Source organism: Diabrotica virgifera, chromosome 5 (genome assembly GCF_917563875.1).
Source record: "Diabrotica virgifera virgifera chromosome 5, PGI_DIABVI_V3a".
Taxonomy (NCBI): Eukaryota; Metazoa; Arthropoda; class Insecta; order Coleoptera; family Chrysomelidae; genus Diabrotica; species Diabrotica virgifera.
In genome coordinates, this window is record NC_065447.1 from 188,879,501 (window position 1) to 188,906,149 (window position 26,649).

At 32.4% G+C, this 26,649-nt stretch overlaps 1 protein-coding gene across 1 annotated transcript in view; it reads left to right on the forward strand.

Moving 5' to 3' along the window:
• Window positions 1-512: 512 nt before the first annotated feature.
• LOC114330209 (odorant receptor Or1-like) overlaps window positions 513-26,649 on the forward strand; it is a 149,431-nt gene continuing 123,294 nt past the window's right edge. Inside the window, exons 1-2 of the mRNA XM_028279530.2 lie at window positions 513-529; window positions 596-695. Of these exons, the coding sequence (XP_028135331.2) occupies window positions 513-529; window positions 596-695 (117 nt within the window). The remainder of the gene's footprint in view (window positions 530-595; window positions 696-26,649) is intronic.

Consider the following 26,649-nt stretch of genomic DNA (forward strand, 5'->3'; position numbering starts at 1 on the left):
ACAGCTGATTTTGCTTTTTTCTTTTAAACAATTGTAAAGAATGAAAAAAGCAGTTTTTGCAAATAAATGTAGATCTTAAAAAGTTCTTTAATTTGGTGGTAAGCATATTGTAATATATAAACAATTGACCGAGATAATTGCAATTGCAAAGCTATATATAGGGTGATTTTGGGACAATTTATTGTTTATTTTATAAAATTCATTTTTATTGTTTAAACTACTGTCCCCAAGAGGGTCCTTTTTTTACTCATTTTCCTGAACGATGCCCCTCAAACGGCATGCTGCAGAACCAAACGCCGCTGAAACGGGTCGGTGGAATCGAGAACCGCCGAAACGGGGACTGCTGAAATGGGTACCGCTGAACCGGGGACTGCTGAAAAGGGTCGGTGGAATCGAGAACGGACTGTTAAAATGGGGTCTTACCAGGCTAGGATATGATGCGATGGTCTCCGGTATGAACGCGGCCTAAGCGAGGAGGCCACATTCGACGATGGATGGAATAGCTGTTGATGATGATTTATGTTGGAGGGTAAAATGGTTCTAGAAATTTACACAGAAGTATAACATAAAAGTACATATCTTTTTTTTATTTCAGAACCACTAAAAACGTCGAAAACGTATTTAATCTGACGGCAGCTTGTCAGTTATGTAGCAGTATTGTCGCTATTTGTGTTTCAGGATTTATATCCACAAGGGTACGTACTAATTAAATTACACAGGCCAACGATGGAAAAACTTTTTTGATAAGATTACCTCTACCTTACGTATTTTAGTATGCTGAGTCCGAAAAGCATATTAGTTCAGAGAAATAAGGAAAAAAAGTAGCCTGTTGGTGACACAACCTCCTCCAGGCCGAAACCAAATTTTTTGAGTAGTGTGGACATGTATAATAATCACCTATATGTTTCCTGCAGCCGATTTTGATGATATACATTGTTATAAATAATTGAAGATCAAAAAACGCTAAATTTTCGCTTTTTTCGCTTATTGCCAAATGGCTAAGCATTTTCAACAAATTTGGAAGTAAGAAACTCATAAACCATATAAAAGACTTCAATATGGCTTTCGCTGAATATGTCTATCCTTATTGGTTGCTTAGAAAATTGCAAAATAATTCATAAATTTTGAGTTTTTATAAATATTCATAACTTATGTAAAAATGAACTTACAATCTTCTTATTACACGAAATGCTGGGACTTCTGGTGATTAAATTATACACTAAATTTCATAACAATTGGTCAACTAGTTTAAAAGTTATTTAATTTGTTTATCCCAAATAAATTTTTTTGTAACACTATAAGTCAGAAAATGATGAAGTTACAGTAATACCTTGGATAGCTTATGAAAGAAGAAGATTTATGCTAATAAATTAATTAAAAAAGAATGACAAAAAATAATTCTAAGTATCGCAAAATTATTTTGCAAAAACATGTCGATTTTTTGCTTATAAACAATTAGAATAACTTTTTAACCATTACCCGTAGAAAAATTATTTTTTCACATTTAGAAACACTGAATTTTTATACAAATTTAAAAAAGAAAAAATTGTCCTAGGACAATTAGGGACGAAGTTACCGCCCCCCATTTTTTAATTCAGAGCAGCTTTCTTTATAACAATTACGAAATCAAATTAGTCACATTGGAAAGAACATACTTCAGAGTTTTAATGTACCAAATATAAAAAATATATACTTTTAAACAAATCGTCCACAAAACTTCAAAATGTGACCCTTAAAATCGGCCGGCCTCGAAACTTGGGAGATCGATGAGAACGGGGAAGGAAATGTTAGTTGTATCTCTTGTTCTCGCCTATGAATTTCTACGTTTCTTTTTTTAATTTGTATGTACTTTTTGCGTACAGTACGACTATGCAATATTTAAATAAATAAATTGTTACATACACCATCAAATTTGTTTAAACATTTTTTTTTTCAATTTTTTTTTAATAAAATTTGAAGTAATTTTAATCACAAAACATACATATTTATGAATAATATAATAATACATAGTTTTTTATTAAACTTAGTAATAATTTAAAGTATGAAAAAACAAATTATCCCATTCGATGGTTTCTAAAAATAGAATTCGTCTATGGAAATCAGAAAATCTCAAATAAACTAGGTTTTATTTTTTTAGTAAACATGCTATTAGATGAATGAAAAACTTAAGTTACAGAACCACCAAAAAAGAGATAAACGTAATTGATTGGGGTTGGAAATTAAGCTAAGAACCCTTAGTGCCGATCCGATCAACAGATCTTCTTTATATCAGATATGTTATTAAAATAAACTATCTGATCTTGCAAAACTGGTTGCACCGAGTACTTGTTAGTACAGAGATATAAATAGTTTATGGACTTCGATTATCAAAACCTCAATCTTTCTCTATTATCTATTTTGGAGTTTCTTTTTTTAATCTGTATGTACTCTTTGGGTACGTTACGGATATGTTTTTTGTTAATAAAGTGGTTATTTAAATAACTATGTAAATTGTGTAAACAATTTTTGGAAATTCTTTTACGATATTTTTAGGATGACTTTGTTGGCAATTATAGGAGTGGATCATATGCACTTGACTTTACAAAAACTTATAATAAATGGGTAACTGGTAATTGTTACGTTTTTCATAAAAATACAAGTATTCCTAGATAAACCTCCTTTAATTTTATTTTAATAGTCTTGCTATCATACCAAAATATATGGTAGGGGAGCAAAGTATGCTAAATGTGCAGTCACTCGAGCGCTTTGGAGACCTAGTGGGTTGTGAAGAGTAGGTCCTAAAACCAAAAAAAGGTAAGTAACATTTTCCATTTTAGTGGGCGCTTGCCATTTTTTAATTTAATTTTCCATTTCCAACAATCGTCTTTTCCGATTATAACGCCATCTATGCATAATTCGAAAAAATGTTTCCAATAAAACTTACTTATTTTTTCGCGAGGAATCCAAATCTGTAATAAAAAATAAGGTAACCTATTTAAGATTTTAAAGTAACCCCCCACCCCACCTCCGTAGGGGGTCGTGTTTGGTGCCATTCGATGTATTTTTTAAAAATATTAAATAAGTGTATTTTACAGTTTTTCGATCTGATGTTCATTTCGCGAAATATCGCGGGATTCGTATTTAAAATATTAAATTTACCCCACACCCATCTCCGTGGGAAGTCATGTTTGGTATCATTCGATAGATTTTAAAAAATATTGAGCGCATATTTTTTAGTTTTTTGATCTGTCATTCATTTCGCGAAATATTCGCTTTTTTTTTGTGAAACTTTGGGACTCACCCATTTCCTTACGCCCGGCTCAAATCGTCAGATTTTTGAAATATACACTCTTTTGAATGTACTTAACTTACCTTATCTTAATCTGACAATTTCGAGCTTTTATAAGGATAGATTTTTTTTTCGGGCCCACCTTAACGAACTCCCTGTGTTAAGAGCTAATATATGGTAGAGGTACATCTGCAGGATACCAGGTTTCTCTCCATATGATAATCTGAAGCGCTCGAGTAACTGCAAAAATCCCCGCTTGGGCTCCCCTACCAGTATGAAATATCTTAATTTTTGTTTTTTTGCAATCTTAAAATTATAACTTTCAATGTTGTAAGATACAATTATTACAATATTGTAGAAAATTTCTGAAAATAATTTTGTTCTTTTTATCCTCTCTCTAATTTTGTTACATTTCATTTTTCGTTTATCTAGTAGCATGTTTATCAAGAAGCAAATCCTAGTTTATTTGAGATTTTTTATTTTCAATTTAATATTATAGGCCAATTTTAGATTTAGGAATAATTGAATAGGATTAGTAATATAATAATTACAGGGTGTAACAAAAATACAGGTCATAAATTTAATCGCATATTCTGGGACCAAAAATAGTTCGATTGAACCTAACTTACCTTAGTATAAATATGCACATAAAAAAAGTTACAGCCCTTTGAATTTACAAAATGAAAATCGAATTTGTCCAATATATAGAAGAGAGTTTTTATTGAAAATAGACATGTGGTATTTTTATGGCAGGAGCATCTTACAAAAAAATTATAGTAAAATTTTTACACCCAATAAATATTTTATGGGGGTTTTGTTCCTTTAAACCCCCCAAACTTTTGTGTTCGTTCCAATTAAATTATTAGTGTGGTACTATTAGTTAAACACAATGTTTTTAAAACTTTTTTGCCTCTTAGTACTTTTTCGAAACGTCAGTTTTTATTGAAATATTTTAAATATTCTTCAAATCCACCACATATTTGTATAATATGGTTAAGTACGATTATGAAGACTTGGTAATCGTATGAAAATTTATTATTTATAATTTACATTTTTAGGCATATTTTGAATCATATTAAAAAAGAAGCCACATCTTGATAAAAGGTGCCTTATCGAAAAAATACTCAGAGACAAAAAAGTTTTAGAAACATTGTGTTTAACTAATGGTACCGCAGTAATAGTTCAATTGGAACGTACCCAAACATTTGGGGGGTGTAAAAAACAAACCCCCATAAAAATTTTAGGTAAACATATTAAAAAAGAAGCCGCAACTCGATAAAAACGTTGCCTTGTCGAAAAAATACTAAGAGGCAAAAACGTTTTAAAAACAGTGAGTTTAACTAATGGTACCACAATAATAATTTAATTGGGTTATACACAAAAGTTTTGGGGGTTTAAGGGAACAAAACCCCAATAAAATTTTTATGGGATGCAAAAATTTCACTATAATTTTTCTTTAAGATGTTCTTGTCATAAGAATGATACATGTCCATTTTCAATAAAAAATCTCTAATAGTTTTCGATATATTGGAAAAAATCGATTTTAATTTTGTAACTTCAAAGGGCTATAGCTTTTTTTATGTGCACATTTGTATCAAGGTAAGTTAGGACCAATCGATCTATTTTTGGTCCCAGAATATGTGATTTAATTTATGACCTGTATTTTTTTTTACGCCCTGTATAACTAATATGTACGTTTTACAATAAAAGTTACATCAAATGTTATTAAAAAATTGAAAAACAAAATTGTTTAAACAAATTTGATTGTGTATATAACAATTAGTTTATTTAAATAACACATATTCGTAATGTACGTAAAAAGTACATACAAATTAAAAAAAGAAACAACGAAATAAATAATCGAGAACCAGAGATACAGTTAACAGCTCCTTCACCCCTCTCATCGCTATCCCAAGTTTCAACGCCGGCCGATTTTAAGGGCCACATTTTAAGCTTTGTGGACGATTTCCTTGAAAGGAAATCTTTTGGATACTTGGTACGTTAAAACTTTGAAGTATGTTCTTTCAAATGCGGTTAATTTTATTTCTTAATTGTTATAAACAAAGCTGCCGTGAATTAAAAAAGAAGGGGGCTAACTTTGTCCCTAATTGTCGTAGGACAATTGTTTTCTTTCTAAATATGTATAAAAATTTGGTCTTTCTAAGTGTGGAAAAATATTTTTTCTGCGGGTAACGGTTAAAAAGTTATTCTAATTGTTTATAATCAAAAAATCGACATGTTTTTGCAAAATAATTTTACACTGTTTATAATTATTTTTTGTCATTTTTTTTTTAAATTAAGTTAATAACATAAATCTTCTTCTTTCATACACTGTCCGAAGTATTACTGTAACCTCATCGTTTTCTGACTTATAGTGTTTCAAAAAAAATTCATTTGGGATAAACAAATTAAATAACTTTTAAACTGTTTGACCAATTGCTTTGAAATTTACAATATAATTTAAGCAACAGAAGTCTCAGTATTTCGTGTAATAAGAAAGTTCTAACTTAATTTTTGCATAAGTTATGAACATTTATAAAATTTCAAGATTTATGAATTATTTTACAATTTTCTAAGCAACAAATAAGGATAGACATATGCAGTGAACGCCGTATTGAAGTTTTTTATATTATTTATCAGTTTCTTACTCTCAAATTAGTTTAAACTGCTTCAATTTTTAGTAATAGACGAAAAAAGCGAAAATTTAGCGTTTTTTGATTTTCATTTGTTTATAGCTATGTATATCATCAAAATCGGCTGCAGGAAACATATAGGTTATTAATATAGATGTCCATACTACTCAAAAAATTTGGTTTTGGCCTGGAGGGGGATGTGTCACGAGAAAAATCTTATTTCTCTGGACTATATTAAAAATGCTGTATCGCCCACCATTCTTTCAAAATTTAACATTTAAAATTGCATAATTTCCTTTGAAACCAAAATGACTAATAAGGAAAACGAAGCTTGTATTGCATGCAAAAAAGTTTTAACCAAGTTTTTAGGTAATGTGAAAGACCCTAACTACGGCCTTATATTAGCTAATTTATTAGATAAGTTTTTTAAGATATTAGATAAGATTTAAGATTTGGGATGTCAAATGAGCCTCAAAATCCACCTTTTGCATGACCATCTGGACTTTTTCCCTGAAAATCTGGGTGATGTCAGTGAAGAACAAGGCAAACAATTCCACTAGGGTATCAAGGTGATGAAGAAACGATACCAGGGACGTTGGAACACCAATGCGATGGGCGATGGGTGACTACTGTTGGTCACTTCATCAGGAACAACAGAGTGCCTCGCATAGGAGAAAAACTACTTCAGAAGTTTTACATAAAAAAGAGAAAAAAAAATACAAAAGCATTGACACCTGAAACTCTTGCACATACCTGTAATATTACCAAATAAGAATTAGATAAAATCCATAAGGAAAAATTTCCCGTAACTGGCTGTATACCATTAATTACAAAAATTGAAGAAAGACTTCTGTGTAAAAGGTATATTAATTAAAACCCCAATAAAGGGTTACATTAAAAGACAGAACGTTTTCTCTCTAAAGAGAGGATCATCAGTGTCCTAAGCAAGCTCTACATGCTAAGCCACCAAAAATACATAGGTTAAAACCCTTAAAACGCCGACCAAAAGTCTTACATTGGCGTGTATTATGTTAAACCCTGGCGATGGGTGAAAATGAAAAAGATATACCTCACAGCATTATATGACTCTACCACGTGTATGTGGGTGGTTGAGTTGATTTCTCTGTGTTCACAAAGAGTTGACTTTCACCTTTCTCTTTGTGAAGAGAGAGAAATCAACTCAACCACCCACATACACGTAGTAGAGTCATATAATACTGTGAGGTATATCTTTTTCATTTTCACCCATCGCCAGGGTTTAACATAATACACGCCAATGTAAGACTTTTGGTCGGTGTTTTAAGGGTTTTAACCTATGTATTTTTGGTGGTTTAGCAGGTAGAGCTTGCTTAGAACACTGATGATGCTCTCTTTAGAGCGAAAACGTTCTGTCTTTTAATGTAGCCCTTTATTGGGGTTTTAATAAATATACCTTTTACACAGAAGTCTTTCTTCAATTAGATAAAAGGTTTTATTCTAATTATGTATCATTTTAATGTATTTCGGTATTTTGTTTTTTCAAATTATTATAATGTATAAGTGTCATATTGTGGGAAAACTATGGGTGATACGTAAAATCTAATTTCAGATTCTTTTTTAGCGCCAAAAAATTTATAAGAAAAGTTTTTTAAATTTTTGTTTGTTGGCCTGTGTTATTAATGTTAATTGATTAGTAGATATATTAGCTCGTATCTTAGCTTGATCTCTTATCGCGTATTAAATACATACATAATAGTTTAACTGTTATGTAATCGATATATAAATACCATTTTACGGCAAGGATTAAAATGTTAATTAAATCAATATACAAGATTAACAGTTAACTATTTATGGAATTGGTGATTAGTTAATGGAATTTTATGTTAAGAGACAACATCAGCGCGCAGAAAATGCGTTCCAATATTATTTTATTTTATTTATTTTGCTCAACAGACCATGTAGGTCCTGGGCGTGAAATACACAATTATATTTTTTTTTACTATATACAATATACAACAATAATTTGACTATTAAAAATACATTATATAAATATATACATATATCCCCCAATTTATAGTTCGTGGCATATTTTTGTGTTACAATTTCTCTTGCGCTCTTCTTACCAATTCTCTACATTCTCTTCTGTCTACTGGTCATTCGGTGATTTTCCAATCTTTGCATATGTCACAGCCATCTCATTCTGTGCGCCTTTATTATTACGGTGATTTTTGGTTCCGTATACAGCTCTTCCAACTCTTTATTTGCCCTTCTTCTCCATCCCGTTTGTGTATTGATGCCTCCGTAAATTGATCGTAGCTCTAATCACTGTCTTGTAAATTCTTTCTTTTGTTTTTCTTGAAACAAACTTAGACTTCATAAGGGGTCTCAGCATTCCGTATTTCTGGTTGCCTTTTGTAATTCTGGATTCTATTTCTTTATCTTCATGTCTATTTTCCTTTAGTTTCACACCAAGGTAGGTAAACTCTTCCACTCTGTCAAAACTGTATATGTAATCATTATCCACTTGTATTTTTATAAACTCTTCGTTGTCTTGCTGTGTATCTCCCATTATCATGTGCTTAGTTTTGTTTTCATTTATCTTTAGGCCAAACTTATTTTTGCTTCTTTTTTTACCTTTTTAACAATTCTTTTCAATTATTTCTTTGATTTTGCTAATATTGTTAGATCATCCGCGGAAACTATACATTTATGTTCATTTTTCTTCAATTTTTATGCTGCAATTCCTCATTATTACTTCAAGAAAAAAAATTGAATAACGTGGTTGACATCGGGTCACCTTGCCTGAGTCCTTGTTTGATTTCGAAGTCCTCTGAGACGTCTTTCCACACTACTTAACTTTTCGTTATTATTAACGTCATTTCAATCAAGCTAATCAATTTTTTGGGAATTTTTGATTCTTTCAGAGCACGGTACATTTCTTTTCTATTTATACGATCATATGCCTGCTTGAAATCTATGAACAGCGCATAAATGGTAGTTTTGTACTCATAGCAATTGGCGTGTAATTATTATAGCGTGAAAATATGGTCTGTTACCGAACTGTTAGATCGAAAGCTTGCCTGGTACTCCCTCACAGTATCCTTCATTAATTCGTTCAGTCTTTCACGTATGCATTGTGCTAATATCTTATACCCTGTCTCTAGGAGTGCTATTCCCCTACAATTTTCACAGGTTTGTTTATCTCCTTTTTTATGTATGGGGCAGATCCTAGCCAGCCTCCAGTTATTGGGCTTTTGTTCCTCTTCCCATATCGTTTTCACCAGCTCATATAGTTCCTCGTACAGCTGTTTTCCTCCTGCCTTTAACATTTCAACTGTTATTTCTGCCACTCCTGGACATTTGTTGTTTTTAAGTTGGCTGATTATATTCATTACCTCTTGTTTTGTTGGCGTCTCCACTATCGTATCGTTTTTATCCATGTTCTGTATTATGTCCATTTCGTCCTCTTTAACATAATTTAATAGCTCTTGGAAATAATTTTTCCATATTTCTAGCACCTGCGCTGTTTCATTTATTAGTAATCCTTCTTCATTCTTAATATAGATGCTTCGGCTTTGATATCCTTTGCCCATTCTTTTAACCTCTTGGTAAAATGACCTTATTTCTTTAGTTTGAAAATTTTCTTCAATTTCCTTTAGCTTATTTTCTTTGGATATTCTCTTCTTTCTCCTACATTGTCTTTTCATTTCCCTGCTTCCGTCCCTATACACATTTCTGTTATTCTCATTTTCCTTTAACAGCAATATTTGTCTAGCTCTCCTCACTGCTTCAGCTGCTTTTCACACTCTTCATCATATCAGTCATTTACTTTTCCTTTTATCACTGTACTCTTTAGAACTGCTTCATTTGCCTGCCTTATTTATGTTTTTACTTTCTCCCATCTTTCTTCGATTTCCATGTCTTGTGCGCATGTTGCCGGTTCTATTTCTACTTTCTCATTATATTTATTTTTTACTTCTTCTTCACTATTCAATAGGGTTGAATTGTATTTTCTCTTACTTTCCGTTCTTTTCCTTTTTCCCTTCCCAGTCGCACCCCAGTTTCCCATGCATGTCACTCTTACTAGGTAGTGGTCTGAATTGCATTCTGCTCCTCTCATGCTTTTTATTTTTGACATAAAATTCATATCCATTTTCTCTATTAGTACATGATCTATTTGGTTAATTGTTTTTCCGTCGGTCGAATTCCATGTTCCTTTGTGGATTTCCTTCCGGCGAAGATGTGGACTTCTATTACCATATTTCTCTCCATTGCAAAACATACTGCTCGGTGCCCGTTATTATTTGTTATATCATGTCTGCTATGTTTCCCTACTATGTCCTCATATATTATATCTTCCTTTCCAATCTTTGAGTTGAAATCGCCCATTATTATGTATTTTCATATCGTATTTTGGTGTTTTTTCGTATTCCTCTTCTAGTTGCTCATAGAACATGTCTTTCTCATCTTCGTTCGCATTTTACCCTTGATTTCAAGTTTTCCTCTAGTATACAACCTGTTCCTCTGGTCCTGTCTTTTCCACCACTTTTAAAAAAGATTGTGCCCTCTACATCCACTATTTCGGTTCCTAATTGTTTGATTTCTTGTACTGAAAGTCCAATTTATATTTCTTGACTTCTCTTACTAGTTCTTTCAGATTGCCTGCACCATACATTCCTATTACATTCCAAGTTCCAAAGTTTATTTTTCAATATTGCAGCTTTAATTTTGAATATTTTCTCGAGATATTTGGTACACATATTCGAAATATAGTAAAAAATTAATAGCGCTACAAGGCCCAAATTAAGGAATACGTCAGTATGTGTACATTACTCTATAATTAAATAAAATATTACGAATGAGAACCTGTAGCGCCATCAGTTCCACGTTTAGGTCAATTGACGCCCTAGGCAATTCTCTAGTAGCCGCCCTTCAAACATTTTGCGAAAAAAATTGCAGAAATTGCTTTTTACCATTTTTGCGAAAAAAATTGCAGAAATTTTTATTTAAATAAGCATACACTAAAAATGGATTTAAACTACGATGTTTATATACCTGTAATAGAAAACATTGTCATTCTTCATTGAAAAAACTTCTTTTCAAAAAAAAAAAATTGTTCTTGACAAAATCGACAAATTGTTAACACGTTGTTGCGTCATACTAAATGGGAAAATATTTTTATTTCTTGACATTTTCGAAAATGACCTTTCAGCGGACACGTTGGCAACTGGGAAGCACAAATAAATGTGCAAAGCAATGTCAAAATTGGGTAAAAAATTTTTCAATCCACTTAGTGCAGTCACTGAAAGTTTTCACCTCCGATTTCGTTGAATTTCCATCGATATTCATGAAAATTGGTAAGTTGTAAGAGGATACCTCAAGGAACAAAGGTGACATGATGCCAACTTGCGCTTTTACCGTCCACCAAAACTACCACTTTAAGTGAGGGTGAAAGAAATAATACCATAAATCGATAGAGAGACAAATTCTTAGCCAAATTTGTTATATAAAATTATTAATATAAATCAAAACTTTTAGAGTTATTAAAGATCGAAAGATTTTATTTTTTCGTAAAAAAATGCATGTCTTAAAGCTTAAGCTTTTACAAAAAAGTTATTATTACCAAAATTGAAGATAATAAAAAGCTGAATACATTCCTCACTTAAAGAACTAAACTAATGTTAATTCAAAGTGAGTTATGGGTAATTGAATGTATATTATTTGGACGAGTACTCAAATCGAGTATCAAGTATTTAAGCTTAAATAACGGTAAACCGATGCATTTTATAAAATATGCGTGCTAAACAATTGTCAAAGTACTTCGGAGTAGCTATCAAATGAGCTCCAGTAGAAGTTAATAACATCACAATTAAGCAAGTTATGATGAAAATAAGACAACCCTTTAGAACTTTTTAGGAAAAAGTGAAAAATAAAACATACGCCATTTCCACAAAAATCAAAATTTATAATAATCCTTAGAAGAATTTGTTTATATTAGGATAAGTAATAATTTCAACACTTTTGACCGGTTTATAATGCATATTTTTGAAAAAAAAAAGATGTAATTTATAGAAGTTTATTATTATTAGATATTATTTATCAGAATTTCTAAAATTATCGTAATTTTCATTTTCTTTTGATAATACTTAACTCCAAAAATACTCAATACACGTAAAAAGTGATATATGTATAACCATAATTTTAGTTTTTTCTAAATTAAATATTTTACCTTTTTACTATTTCTGTAGGGTAAAAAATAAGCGAGATAGAAACGTTTAAAGCTTAAATTTTGCTGCGAGAACCATGTAACCGGGGCATTCAACCATTTATTTTTAAAAAAGTAAGGGGTTTAAAGATTAAATTCAACGTGGTTAAATAGCCAATAAAATTAACTTTCAAACCGTTTTTAGGCAAACCTAATATCATAAAAATTAACGGAGTTATTAAAAAAAAAACAATAACTTTTTTGGAAAAATTTTTAAAAGGATAAAAGTTGAAAAATATTTTGTGCATAAATTTTAATGCTATCAACTTGTTAGGGGGCTCATTTGATAGATATTTGTAAGTATTTTGACAAATGTTTAATAAGGTTTTGTTATAAAATGCATAATTTTCCCGTTATTTAAGCTTGAATACTTAGATTTGGGTACCTACTCGCCGAAAAAAAAAAATTACATTCAATTACTCACTTTTAGTTAAAATTAAAAGGTTTTCCCAGTACGGAGTTTATTTCGTTTTCTATTAGCTTTAATGTACGTAATAATAACTTTTTTGTGAAATCTTATAGTTTTTGAGTTATTTATGAAAAATCGGTAAAAAACATGCATTTTTCTCACGAAAAATTAAAATCTTTGATTTTTAATAACTTAAAAAGTATTGATTTATTTTAATAACTTTATGTAACAAATTTGGCTCAGAATTTGTCCCTCAATCGAATTTCTAATAAAATTTCTAATTTTCAGGGGATATTTCTAATAAAATAGATTTCAGTCCCGAGAAGGGGTGGCATCCACCCCCAGGGTAAAAGCGCAAGTTGACACCATGTCACCTTTGATCCTTGAGATATCCTCTAACGACTCACCAATTTTCATGCAAATCGATGGAGGGAGGTTCAACGAAATCGGAGGTAATAGCTCATATCCACCTTCAGTGACTGCACTAACTCTTCTTTAAATATTAAGATATGTCAATTGGTGATTTTGTTGTGGTATCCAAATGACCCTTCAAGTGAATGCATTCATGTATGAATGATGTATTTTGGTCGCCTTTATTTTGTATCAGATTCTCAGCTTCTTTAATAATTTCTTCATTGCTTAATTTTGGCAAATCTGTTACTTACAAGAAAACGTTGATAAATAAGTCGATAAGATTCCAGACGTCTATTCAGGTCTCTTATCACAGTGTCGATTATAACATAGAATGTGTGGATTTTCATCTCATCACTATAGCTGAAAAGTTTAGTTCATCATCGGCCCCTTCGTCAAATTTAATTTCTCTTTCTTATTTCTTTATATGTTTTATTTGGGCACATTTTTTGGCTTCCTTGCGGTAAAGTAATTTGAAAGAGATACTCTTTAATGACAGAACCTAGATTTATAATTTTTATATACAAATATTTTTTGTACAGTATTTTTGCCGCCCTCTCATAATGTGCCGCTCTAGGCGACTGCCTATATTGCCTAATGGATAAAGCAGCCCTGAGCGCCATTAAGAAAAACAAAAAAAATACACTTTCTCCAAATAAACTTTTTATTCTATGCCTAGATTTTGTGTCACATTGGAACTACTAAAAATCGATTATCTCTAATAAGAAATCGAATTTGGCAGACTTGGAAACATTTAGCGCACATATGGATATAATAATTATTGTTATCGCAATACTGTGCCGTTTTTGATAGTACAGTGTCACTGTCACTGTCGCACTGCCAAAGCACTTTTGCCGCACTGTTGAAAGTTCACAGAACTTTCAAAAAAATATATTGATGGCGCGCCGTTGTAGCCTCTTAATTTGAAATTTTAAGAAAACCTAAAAATATAACACTTTTTTGTTATTTGTTTAAAGAGAGAATGCAAAAAAAAATATGAAAAAATATTTTTAAGAAACGCTTTTCTTTAGCTACGAGTGACTAAAATTAAACATATTATAAACAAATCAACTAAAAAGCAAAAAATAAAAAAATTGAAAAAATCTAACACATTCGTTAAAGAAAAGCGTGGTGCGAAAACCGTTTATTCGATGAAGACAAGCCACGCTTTTCTTTGACGAATGTGTTAGATTTTTTCAATTTTTTTTATTTTTTGCTTTTTAGTTGAATTGTTTATAATATTATGTTTAATTTAAGTCACTCGTAACTAAAGAAAAGCGTTTCTTAAAAATATTTTTTTCATATTTTTTATTTTTACTTTTTAGTCTTACACTTTTCAAACATTAAAATATATCGTCATGTTTATTAAAATATGTACTTATAAAACATAATATGATGCACAAACATGAAAAGTAGTCGGAATCGGCAAAAAATTTGAAACTTTATTGTTTTTTATGAAGCACAACGTTAAAAGTGAAATTATGTATAGTTCATATAATCAGCTACAATCTGTAAAAGTTTCAAGTTTCTTCATTGTAAAAAACTTTTAAAAATTTTTATTGACTATTCGTCTATTGTTCCCGCGAATTCATATGTCTGCAAATTTTTAGTCATTTACATCGAAGAAAAGGCAGTCAAATTAACGTCCAAAGATTTTACCCAAACGATTCAACTAAAGAAAATCGTTTGATTAATTAGTACGACAAAACGAATTCTAATGTTAATTGTAGCACAAAACGCCTCTACCGGTGGTTTTTCTAAGACTACGATAAAAACAAAAATTTTTTGAATTCGAGTTTTGGTTGAAGTTTTGTTTCGTATCGTATTGAAATTTGACACGAATAAACGCCGATTTATATGTAAACAAATATATGAGCGTTCAAAATTTGAAACTTTATTGTTTATTTATGAAACATAACGTAAACGATTAACGTAAAAAGTGAAATTATGTATAGTTCATATCATTAGCTACAATCCGTAAAATTTTCAAGTTTCTACATTGTAAAGAAAAAGAGAATTAAGGAATTTTCCATTAACATCGTTTTTTTTATTTAAACAATTAATAAACATAAATTTTTTTTATTGGCTATTCGTGTATTGTTCCCGCGAATGCATATGTCTGCAAATTTCCATTCATTTATATTGAAGAAAAGTCAGTCAAATTATCGTCTAAAGATTTGATGCAAACTATTGAAGTAAAGAATAGCGTTTAAAAATTAGTGATATTCATGTAAAAGATATCTTGTTTTGGATAAATAACTGAAAGAAAGGATGGATAACAAAAGAAATAAACCTAATTAATAAGAGCACAAAATCAAACACAGTTAATACAATAAATCTTAAATAAAATTATTAGAAAGGTTGCATAGAACTAAAAGAAAACTTCATATTAAAATTTGTCAAGAAATAGAACCGTTTTTTTTTTAAGTCGACTTTTTGGAAATCGACATTTACACGTGTCACAGTACCTAGACAAGGGCATTTAGCACAAAATAAATCGATTTTTAAATACAGCACTAGGGTGGACCAAAAAAATCGATTTTCAATTAATAATTTGCCTATATGCGGAAAGGTGGTCTAGGATTAAATCTTAACTTGTGTTAAAATCTTTGCTCAATCTGATGTTATTTAGTGGTGTCCCCACTCACATTTATGAGTATACGCTTTCTCTTGCTTAGTAAAAAATTCTGCTATAATTTATTTAGTCTGACTCATTTATATCGGCAATTCAGACATATATTTAACATTTCAAAGTAGAAGACTTTAAAATGACATTGCCAATATTTATGAGTTGCGTTCCTGTGATGACTTTACTAAAAGATTATTCATTCGATTACATGAAATCAACCCCAACTCAAGGATATCCGTCGCAAAAAATCATAGCATGTGATCTGTCTTTAAAAAGGCAACCAAATGCAACGGTGACAGTAAAATTCTCATCAGTTAAAATTAAAATCATTTTTTTAGTTAAATTGTGGCTTATTTCCCATTTAGAATAGTTGATTACCGAATAACATATTGTGTTAGATTCAGAACCAAACTCTGAGTATTTTGGACATCTTATGTACTTTACAAACTGGTTCAGCAAGAAATATTGCAGACAATTTATTCAATTCCTTAACATCGAAATGTGACTTCTACTTCAGTTGCAATTGGATGCGATGGAACAGCGGTAAAGACTAGCGTTCACAATGGTGCAATTCGCAAATTAGAACTTCAAATTAAGAAACCATTACAGTGGTTCTCTTTGTCTTTTGCATGGAAACGAGCTACCAGCACCACATTAGATTAAGTATTTAGATGGAGAAACCGCCGGACCTACCTGTTTTTCGGGTGAAATAAGAAAGCTTTTAGAAACTTGTGAAACCCTAACTGGTTTTAAATTTCGAAAAATTTAAAGTGAACTTCCTGAAGTAGATATTAATACCTTAATGCCTGGTTGCACCAACGAACCTTAAGCTCCAGCTTAGCCGAGCTCAGCTTATAGATAGAGATGCTTTATCTATCACTTAATTTGCACCATAATTTTCCATTCTTATTATCTCAATCCACGTGACAATCCATTGTGGCAATCTGAAAATTGATCTAAGACTCAATAGTGCAACGCGTATGTTTCGTAAGCTGAGCTTAAAGTAACGTTTACACGTATCCAGTAACTGGCGCCAATCTCACTGGCACCCTTATTAAAAATCTCAATACTGCCATTGAAACCACAGGTACAACAGCGCCAGTGACTGGAACGCTGTGTTTACACGTGTCTACAACCACTGGCACGGGGTTAAAGGGGACGCGGACGAGGGCCACTGGCATGAAAAAAAGACCAGCTTTCTATTCGAGACAGCGCTGGTACCCCGTCAAAATAGCCCGTCAAAAAAGCTCCGACAAAATAGCCCCGACATAATATCCCGCACACAAAATAGCTCCGACAAAATAGCCTGCAGACAAAATAGCCGCGGAATAATAGCCCGCCGACAAAATAGCCCCGACAAAATAGCCCCGAAAAAAAAGCTCCCTTCAGAATTCATCATGAAATAATTCCTTAAAAATACATTTTTTCGGAAATGGTAATTATCCTCTATTCAGATATTTATCTTAACCACATTAAATAAAAATTGTCTTTTCAGAGAACTCGAGTCCTGTCTTTCCTGCCTCTTGGAAGTTTGAACATTTAAGTTAAGATATAAACATTTTTTTCTGTTATCGGGCAACAGTAAAATGCATTTTAAATTAAATAAATTGAATACGTTCTTCCTTTTTGTCAAAGAATTTAAATTAAAAAAAAAGTTTTTGGATACCTTGAATAAATAATTATATAATTGTTTATAAGAGGCTGTTTTAGCCGGGGCTGTTTTGACCGGGGCTATTTTGTGTGCGATCTATTTTGTCGGGGCTATTTTGTTTGCTGGCTATTTTGTCGAGGCTATTTTGTGTTCGGGCTATTTTGACGGGGCTTTTTTGACGGGCCTGTTTTGACCGGGATATTTTGACGGGTCACGCTGGCAGACAGCGCTGGACTGTACCAAAAATGCGTTTACATGATGCCAGCACTGTCGTTCCAGTGCGACTGGTGCCAGTTATTGCATACATGTAAACCTGCCTTAAGGCACGTCTTAAACTTAAACTTAAAATATGTTGGTGCAACCAGGCATAAATTAAGTACAGACCAAAAATATTTGTAGGAAATAAGCAAGGCTGTAAGTAATGGTATCGTATCAGAGAGCTTTGAATATTGATAAACGGGAAAGATGGCACATTCGAGATATATTACAACAGCAAACATACTTTATGTACTAATAGGAACTTTAATTCGGACTACCGATTTAAATATTTTGGCAAATTATCTGCAAAGTGTGTATGTTTCTACTTGGTTTCCAATCAAAATAAAGCCAGAAGTTAAATAAGGGCCAATTCATTTATTTAACATGATTAAATGCTCGCAGTATTTATCACTAAAACTAAAGAAAACAGTGAACAAAGTCATTCAAGGTAATGGATATTTTGCAGATCCTGAGAATATTCTCCTAGCCATGTTTAGTAATAAACGACTTCACATCCGAGAGCTTGGTTCGAAGCGCATATTAAAGTCTAAGAATGGGCAAGAAACCAAGGAAATTCGCCAGTTTAAAATTCTAACTATAAATTTTGGAGCAATAGGGTATTTTGACTTATTAAGTGGCAAACTCGTGTAATATCAGAACCACCATTAAAGAAACAATTGTCAACAGATAAACTTAGAAAAATGATTGATGAAAAATTTGATAAATTTTGAAATTCCTAAATTTCCTTGTCATTCGCAAGCAGTGGAAAGATGTGTCAAACTAGAGACAGAAGCATCATTATTGGTTTGTGGAGATGAAGCAAGAGATGGATTCATTAGAAATCGAGTTTTTTCAAGACAAGTATTACTAAGTTTAAAACAAAATCCGATTTTTTTTTGAAATTTTACAGTAAATAATTAAATAAACTACATATTATGTTGTAGTAAATTTTGAGTTGTAAACAAGCAAGAACAACATTTATATAAAATAAAAAAGTTATGTTTTTTTTCAATATTTTTTTTCATTTGTAAATTTTTAAAGCTCTGGGGCACCGGAAGATATTGTTCTATAAATCCCAAATTTTGGATAACGTTTTGCAATAACATCTAACCACTTTTCCGCATATAGGACATACCAATTTGTAAAAAAAAAATTTTTCTTTGTTTTCGCCCCACCCTATACAGCACCTAGAAACTTACAACTTTTTCCATTATATTCGGGATGGTAGCAATAAAAGAGTATACAATAGAAACATGGGTAGAAATGCATAGTTGCAGTAAGTGCATAAAATACATCCAAAAGTCCATAAACAAATAAAAATAAAATAAAAATGTGTGTACCATTTTTATATATTCGGCTGCAATACGAAGGAAAAACAATCTTACTTTTTAATTAGAATAAGGAGTGCAGCCAGTCCCTTTAACTGCAGTTTTCTGCTCTTATTGGAGCGTCATCAGAAGGAACGTAGGCACTGTTCTCCTTAATCCAATCAAATCGCATCGAAATGTTTTCCCAAATATTGCAGCCAAAATGATGGTAATGGGTGGCTAGCGCCATCTGGCCGTAAAAATACGAAGCAAGTTTTCAATCCTAATAGCAAATAATTAATATTGAAAAATACCAAAAATTACTAAAAGATTTTTAAATTGAAAACTTACTGGTACATCCCCATGTATACGCCTCCAAGACTTCTACAATTTGCAAGTCATATGGATGCTGCAGTAAAGACGATAGGGAAGGAATTCTAAACCTTGCAATTCAAATCCCCCGTCTGCAGCCGGCTAGGAACTGAAAGATGCACCATAGTTACTCTACTGAGTAATAAGAAAATAAAATAAAAATGTGTGTACCATTTTTATATATTCGGCTGCAATACGAAGGAAAAACAATCTTACTTTTTAATTAGAATAAGGAGTGCAGCCAGTCCCTTTAACTGCAGTTTTCTGCTCTTATTGGAGCGTCATCAGAAGGAACGTAGGCACTGTTCTCCTTAATCCAATCAAATCGCATCGAAATGTTTTCCCAAATATTGCAGCCAAAATGATGGTAATGGGTGGCTAGTGCCATCTGGCCGTAAAAATACGAAGCAAGTTTTCAATCCTAATAGCAAATAATTAATATTGAAAAATATCAAAAATTACTAAAAGATTTTTAAATTGAAAACTTACTGGTACATCCCCATGTATACGCCTCCAAGACTTCTACAATTTGCAAGTCATATGGATGCTGCAGTAAAGACGATAGGGAAGGAATTCTAAACCTTGCAATTCAAATCCCCCGTCTGCAGCCGGCTAGGAACTGAAAGATGCACCATAGTTACTCTACTGAGTAATAAGAAAATAAAATAAAAATGTGTGTACCATTTTTATATATTCGGCTGCAATACGAAGGAAAAACAATCTTACTTTTTAATTAGAATAAGGAGTGCAGCCAGTCCCTTTAACTGCAGTTTTCTGCTCTTATTGGAGCGTCATCAGAAGGAACGTAGGCACTGTTCTCCTTAATCCAATCAAATCGCATCGAAATGTTTTCCCAAATATTGCAGCCAAAATGATGGTAATGGGTGGCTAGCGCCATCTGGCCGTAAAAATACGAAGCAAGTTTTCAATCCTAATAGCAAATAATTAATATTGAAACTTGCTTCGTATTTTTACGGCCAGATGGCGCTAGCCACCCATTACCATCATTTTGGCTGCAATATTTGGGAAAACATTTCGATGCGATTTGATTGGATTAAGGAGAACAGTGCCTACGTTCCTTCTGATGACGCTCCAATAAGAGCAGAAAACTGCAGTTAAAGGGACTGGCTGCACTCCTTATTCTAATTAAAAAGTAAGATTGTTTTTCCTTCGTATTGCAGCCGAATATATAAAAATGGTACACACATTTTTATTTTATTTTCTTATTACTCAGTAGAGTAACTATGGTGCATCTTTCAGTTCCTAGCCGGCTGCAGACGGGGGATTTGAATTGCAAGGTTTAGAATTCCTTCCCTATCGTCTTTACTGCAGCATCCATATGACTTGCAAATTGTAGAAGTCTTGGAGGCGTATACATGGGGATGTACCAGTAAGTTTTCAATTTAAAAATCTTTTAGTAATTTTTGATATTTTTCAATATTAATTATTTGCTATTAGGATTGAAAACTTGCTTCGTATTTTTACGGCCAGATGGCGCTAGCCACCCATTACCATCATTTTGGCTGCAATATTTGGGAAAACATTTCGATGCGATTTGATTGGATTAAGGAGAACAGTGCCTACGTTCCTTCTGATGACGCTCCAATAAGAGCAGAAAACTGCAGTTAAAGGGACTGGCTGCACTCCTTATTCTAATTAAAAAGTAAGATTGTTTTTCCTTCGTATTGCAGCCGAATATATAAAAATGGTACACACATTTTTATTTTATTTTCTTATTACTCAGTAGAGTAACTATGGTGCATCTTTCAGTTCCTAGCCGGCTGCAGACGGGGGATTTGAATTGCAAGGTTTAGAATTCCTTCCCTATCGTCTTTACTGCAGCATCCATATGACTTGCAAATTGTAGAAGTCTTGGAGGCGTATACATGGGGATGTACCAGTAAGTTTTCAATTTAAAAATCTTTTAGTAATTTTTGATATTTTTCAATATTAATTATTTGCTATTAGGATTGAAAACTTGCTTCGTATAAATAAAAATAAGTGTCTTGAGGGCCAGATTCTGTTACTCCGAAAGTTTTTGATGCCACTAAAGACGAATACGCCAACAGAACCGACCACTGGAGCACCTGGAGCCCAGGTTCATTGCTAAGGTAGGTGATCTGGAGTTTCGAGGGTTTTCGACACTAAATTGATGCAAATAGATTAGTTGGGGTTTTGGGGTTTCTGAACTAGAATACGTCATCGGAGCCGGCACCCGGTGCACCTAGTGCCCAAAAACCCTCCAAGCTCCAAAATATAACATAACTTATTCACTTCGGTTGGCGTACTCATATTCAGCGACCACAAAAACCGCCAAGTAATATATTTGCATACATTCAGCGCCGAAACTTGTCGAATGTGCAGAATATGACGTATCTTAGCAGTGACCGTGGGCATCAGGTATTCTGGGAGTCGGTTCTGATGGCGTATTGGTGGTCATTAACCCCAAAAACGCCCCGTGTAATCTGTTCGCATCAATTTGATGTTGAAGTTACTCGAAACTCCAGAAGATGACGGGACTCTATAGACATAAAGTGATCCGTGTGTCGTTCTGATGGTATATTCGTTTTCAGCAACCCCAAAAACACTGCCATGATGTGCCGTAGCCGTGACACTGAGTACCATGTGCTCCGGGATCGGTTCTGATGGCAAATTCGTATTCAGCGACTCCAAAAATCTCCAAGTAATTTGTTTGCATCAATATAGTTCCGATAACCCTCAAACCTTCAGATGCCGTGCCTTAGCTGTGACCCTGGGCATCAGGTGCTCTGGGGGTCGCACTGATGGTGGTGCTCTGGGAGTGGGTAACTGATGGTGTAGTCGTGTTCAGCAAAAAACCCGAGTACCAGAATCTGGCCCTTAATATGCTTAGTTTGACATGTTAATCACTTTTGATGCACCCAAATTTTTTTGTCTACTATTGTCTACTATTTTTCTATAGTAGACTTTTTTCCTTACATCATCCTGAACACAATGCAAGATGTTGTAAGTCTCTAGGTGCTGTATTAAAAAATCTGTTTATTCCGGTGTTTTGAGTGCTAAATTCACTCATCTAATAATGTAGCCAGTTAACTCACTCCTGAACAACACGGCCTTGTTCTTTTTGCACACATTAGTGTGCTACAAAATACAATCACCTAATCATAAAATAGCTATTTGTATAACAAGGGAGGAAAGTGCTACTTTTCCTCCCGAGAATGAAGTTTACTGCCCGACGCGTAGCGGAGGGCAGTAATCATTCAAGGGAGGAAGAGGCACTTTACTCCCATGTTATACATATGGTTTTTCCACCTTCCTCAAATTAATAACAAGTCATTTTTCATTTTTACTTAATTTATTTATGTAACTAACCAACAAAATTTATTAAAATTAAAACTAACAAGTAGGTACAATATAACAGTCAACTGTCAAATATAAGTCAAATTATTAATGTAAACATTGTTAAATCAAAATAACAATTTACTGTTTTTTACCATTCTGCAAAATACGTTTTATATAGTTTTATAAATAAACGTTAAAATGTATAGATACTTACGTAATAGAAAATCGATATTGTACAGGGCGTCAATAAGTTATATTTCATGAATGACCTCACTTTTACTTTTCCTCCCTAGGGAGGAAAAATATTTTCCTCCCTAGGGAGGAAAAGTACAACTTTGCTCCCTACAATCAGGTCCAGAAAAGTATACTTTCGGTAGAGGTAGGTGGAAAAATATTTTTCCACCTACCTCTTATGAAAGTATATTTTCCGGACCTGATTGTAGGGAGCAAAATTGTACAAAATTGGAAAAATATTTTTCCACATACCTCTACCGAAAGTATACTTTTCTGGACCTGATTGTAGGGAGCAAAGTTGTACTTTTCCTCCCTAGGGAGGAAAATATTTTTCCTCCCTAGGGAGGAAAAGTAAAAGTAACGTCATTCATGAAATATAACTTATTGTCGCCCTGTACCATATCTATTTTCTATTACGTAAGTATCTATACATTTTAATGTTTATTTATAAAACACCCAGTATTTTGCCGAATGGTAAAAAACAGTAAATTGTTATTTTGATTTAACAATGTTTACACTAATAATTTGACTTATATTTGACAGTTGACAGTTATATTGTACCTACTTGTTAGTTTTAGTTTTAATATATTTTGTTGGTTAGTTACATAAATAAATTAAGTAAAAATGAAAAATGACTTGTTATTAATTTGAGGAAGGTGAAAAAACCATATGTATAACATGGGAGTAAAGTGCCTTTTCCTCCCTTGAATGATTACTGCCCTCCGCTACGCGTCGGGCAGTAAACTTCATTCTCGGAAGGAAAAGTAGCACTTTCCTTCCTTGTTATACAAATAGCCATTTTCCGCTGCTATTTGACGGATGATTTGACGGATCTTTGCTTATATTGATGATTCAGTATAAAATATACAATAATATACATACTTCGATCCATCTAATATCGGCATTTAACTAACTTGGGCCTATATTCCTTTTATTGATTACGTGATAAATTATCTTAAATTATAGATGCGTCTTCGGTATGTTGTTACTGTATCAATTGTTGTAGAAATCCTCACCCTATTGCTCTGATTTGGTTATATAAAAGAATCAACCTGATTTGGTGCAGAGCTTACAGGGTTGCCTTCTGTGTAAAATAATGTGTAATTATAAGAATCTACGTAACAAAAATCTAAACATAAATTGTTTTAAACCGTTACCCTATCAATGTTGGTATCATCTTTTTAGTGACTGCATTGAATTTGAGATTTTATTAGGTACATAATATATGCTGCAGTTGTAGCGCACTCACATCGTCCTAGATGACGTTCGCGTGGACTTCCAGCGTCACAAGAACTCCGCCACAATTGACTTGTAACATTTTGAGAGACTCCCATACGCTCAGCTACATTAGTTTGCCGCATGCCACATTTAGTCCAGAGTAATAAGGATTTTCTCGGGACACTCAAAGATCCAGGTAGCTGACTACTTTTTTAGTTGTTGTAGACATATAGGAAGAAAACCTCCCTGTTTTCTGGCTAGAGTTCGTGTCTGTTTTTTAGTTATTAACAATTTAGTACAAATATCGCGATTTTTTCGAATTTTTGCACTCTATTTAGAAGCTAAATAGTTGAGACAAAATTTCAAAATTCAGTTTTTTAGAACATTGAAAAACTTAACTGAACAAAATAAGTGAAAATCGTTATTTGTTAATAACTTTTACTACAACTACCTTAGAACTTTAGTGTTTGACTCAAAGTTGGGCATTGGCGTACTTAACAAACCTTCAAAATTTGAGACCGTTCCATTAATTATTAGTTTAAGAGTTATTCTGTTTGGTTTTCCCAGAGACCTTTGTTTTGCAATAAGATGAAACAGAAGATAATGAAGATAGGGCAATTCTGAGTATGCCAAATGAAAGTAGAAGAGTGATAGTATCAAAATGTATTAAAATGTATTAAAAAAAGATAAAAATAATTAATATAGTAAAAAATCCTATTGCCCAATTTTTTGAAATTTTGTAGTTTATTAAACATTTAGAATAACTTTAAAAATGTTGTCCGTAGAAACAATCTTTTTATATAGTCGAAAATTTTAACACGAATTTTCAAATAAAAAAATTTAACCTGGGTTCGTTTGGGACAAAATTAGCCACATGTTTTTTTTTAATTCACAGCTAATTTGTTTATAATAATTAAGGAATCTCATTAATGCCATTTTAAAGAATGGGATTTGTAATTTTTCTTAAAAAATTTGCACAAACATTGTACCTTCACAGCACCCTCTACCATTTTTCAAAAATGTAGTTCAAACGATTACTAGGGGGAACCTACAAATCCACCGAGTTAAAATACCGAAAAAGCAATTTCAAACACCCGTGTTGAGCTGGCCCCCCCACTTGCAAAAATTAAAAAACAAATAGCCCTGATTTATGAGCTATTTATGAGCTCTCATATTCCGCAAACTAAAAATTTTGAGCTCGTTCCACTGAGCAGGAATTTAATACCCTAGTGGGGAATATACTTAAAAATAGGAATATTGAATCGGCTTTTGCGGCAGAATTACGAGCTATTTATGTGCTCTTGAAATTATATAGTTTCGATTTTTGAGCTCATCCCCTTCACCCCCAAACAACCCTTGAATTGATTTAACTTAAGAGAAAGATGCTGAGAAAACTTAAAATATATCGTATTGCGGATATAATTCCTATAGCTTATATACTCTAAGAATAAACTATTAAATCAAGGCCATTTCGATTATTGAGCTACAACCCCTTCGCAAGAAAACCACCCTATCTTCCCGGCTTAAGAGAAAGTTGTACTTAAAATGCGTTAAACTAATTATTTGGCGACTACATATCATTTAATAATTTATAAGCTTCCAAATTACGCGCATTTAGATCAGTAAATTGCAATTTATTTTGTATAGTGCAGTCACTGAAAGTAAAAATCAACGATTACCTTCAATTTCGGTGAACCTTCATCGATTTTCACGAAAATTGGTCAGTGGTTAGAGGATACGTCAAGAAACAAAGGTGACTTGGTACCACCTTGCGCCTTTACCCTGAGGGTGGATACCGCCCCTTCTCGGGGGTGAAAATTATTTTATAAAAAATAACTGCACAAATCAATAAAATAACAAATTAAAAGCAAAATTTATTATATAAAGTTAATAAAATAAGTCAATACTTTTTAAGTTATTAAAGATCAAAGATTTTAATTATTTGTGAAAAAAATGCATGTTTTGAAGAGGTTTTTTGTAAATCACTCAAAAACTGTAAGTTTTTACAAAAAAGTTAATAGTAGTTTAATTCGTATAGCTTATATTCTAAGAATAAACTCTAAAATCACGCGCCTTTCGATTATTGAACTACAACCTCTTCGCAAGAAAACCATCCCATATTCCCGGCTTAAGAGAGGGTTGTACTTAAAATAATTTAAATTAATTATTTGTCGACTATATATTGTTTAATAATTTATGAGCTCGCAAAATATACGCATCTCAATTATTGAATTGCCATTTTCTTTCTATAGTGCAGTCACTGAAGCTAAAAATCATTTTCACGAAAATTGGTGAGCGGATTTTGATACTATCAACTTTTTCTGGATCTTATTTTTGATGGGTATTTCTAAGTACTTTGACAAGTATTTAGTACCTAAGTGTTATAAAATGCATCTTTTTCCCGTTATTTAAGCTTAAACCCTTAGATTTGAACAGTCGCGGAAAAAAATATACATTTAATTACCAATAACTTACTTTAAATTAACATTAAAGGTTTTTTAAGTAAGCAATTTATTATATTTTTTATTAGCTTCAATTTTAGTGATGAAAACTTTTTTTGTAAAAACTTACAGTTTTTGAGTCATTTATGAAACATCGCTCTAAAGCATGCATTTTCTTTCCAAAAATTAAAATATTTGATCTTTAATAACTCAAAAAGTATTGATTTATTTTAATCACATTATATAACAAATT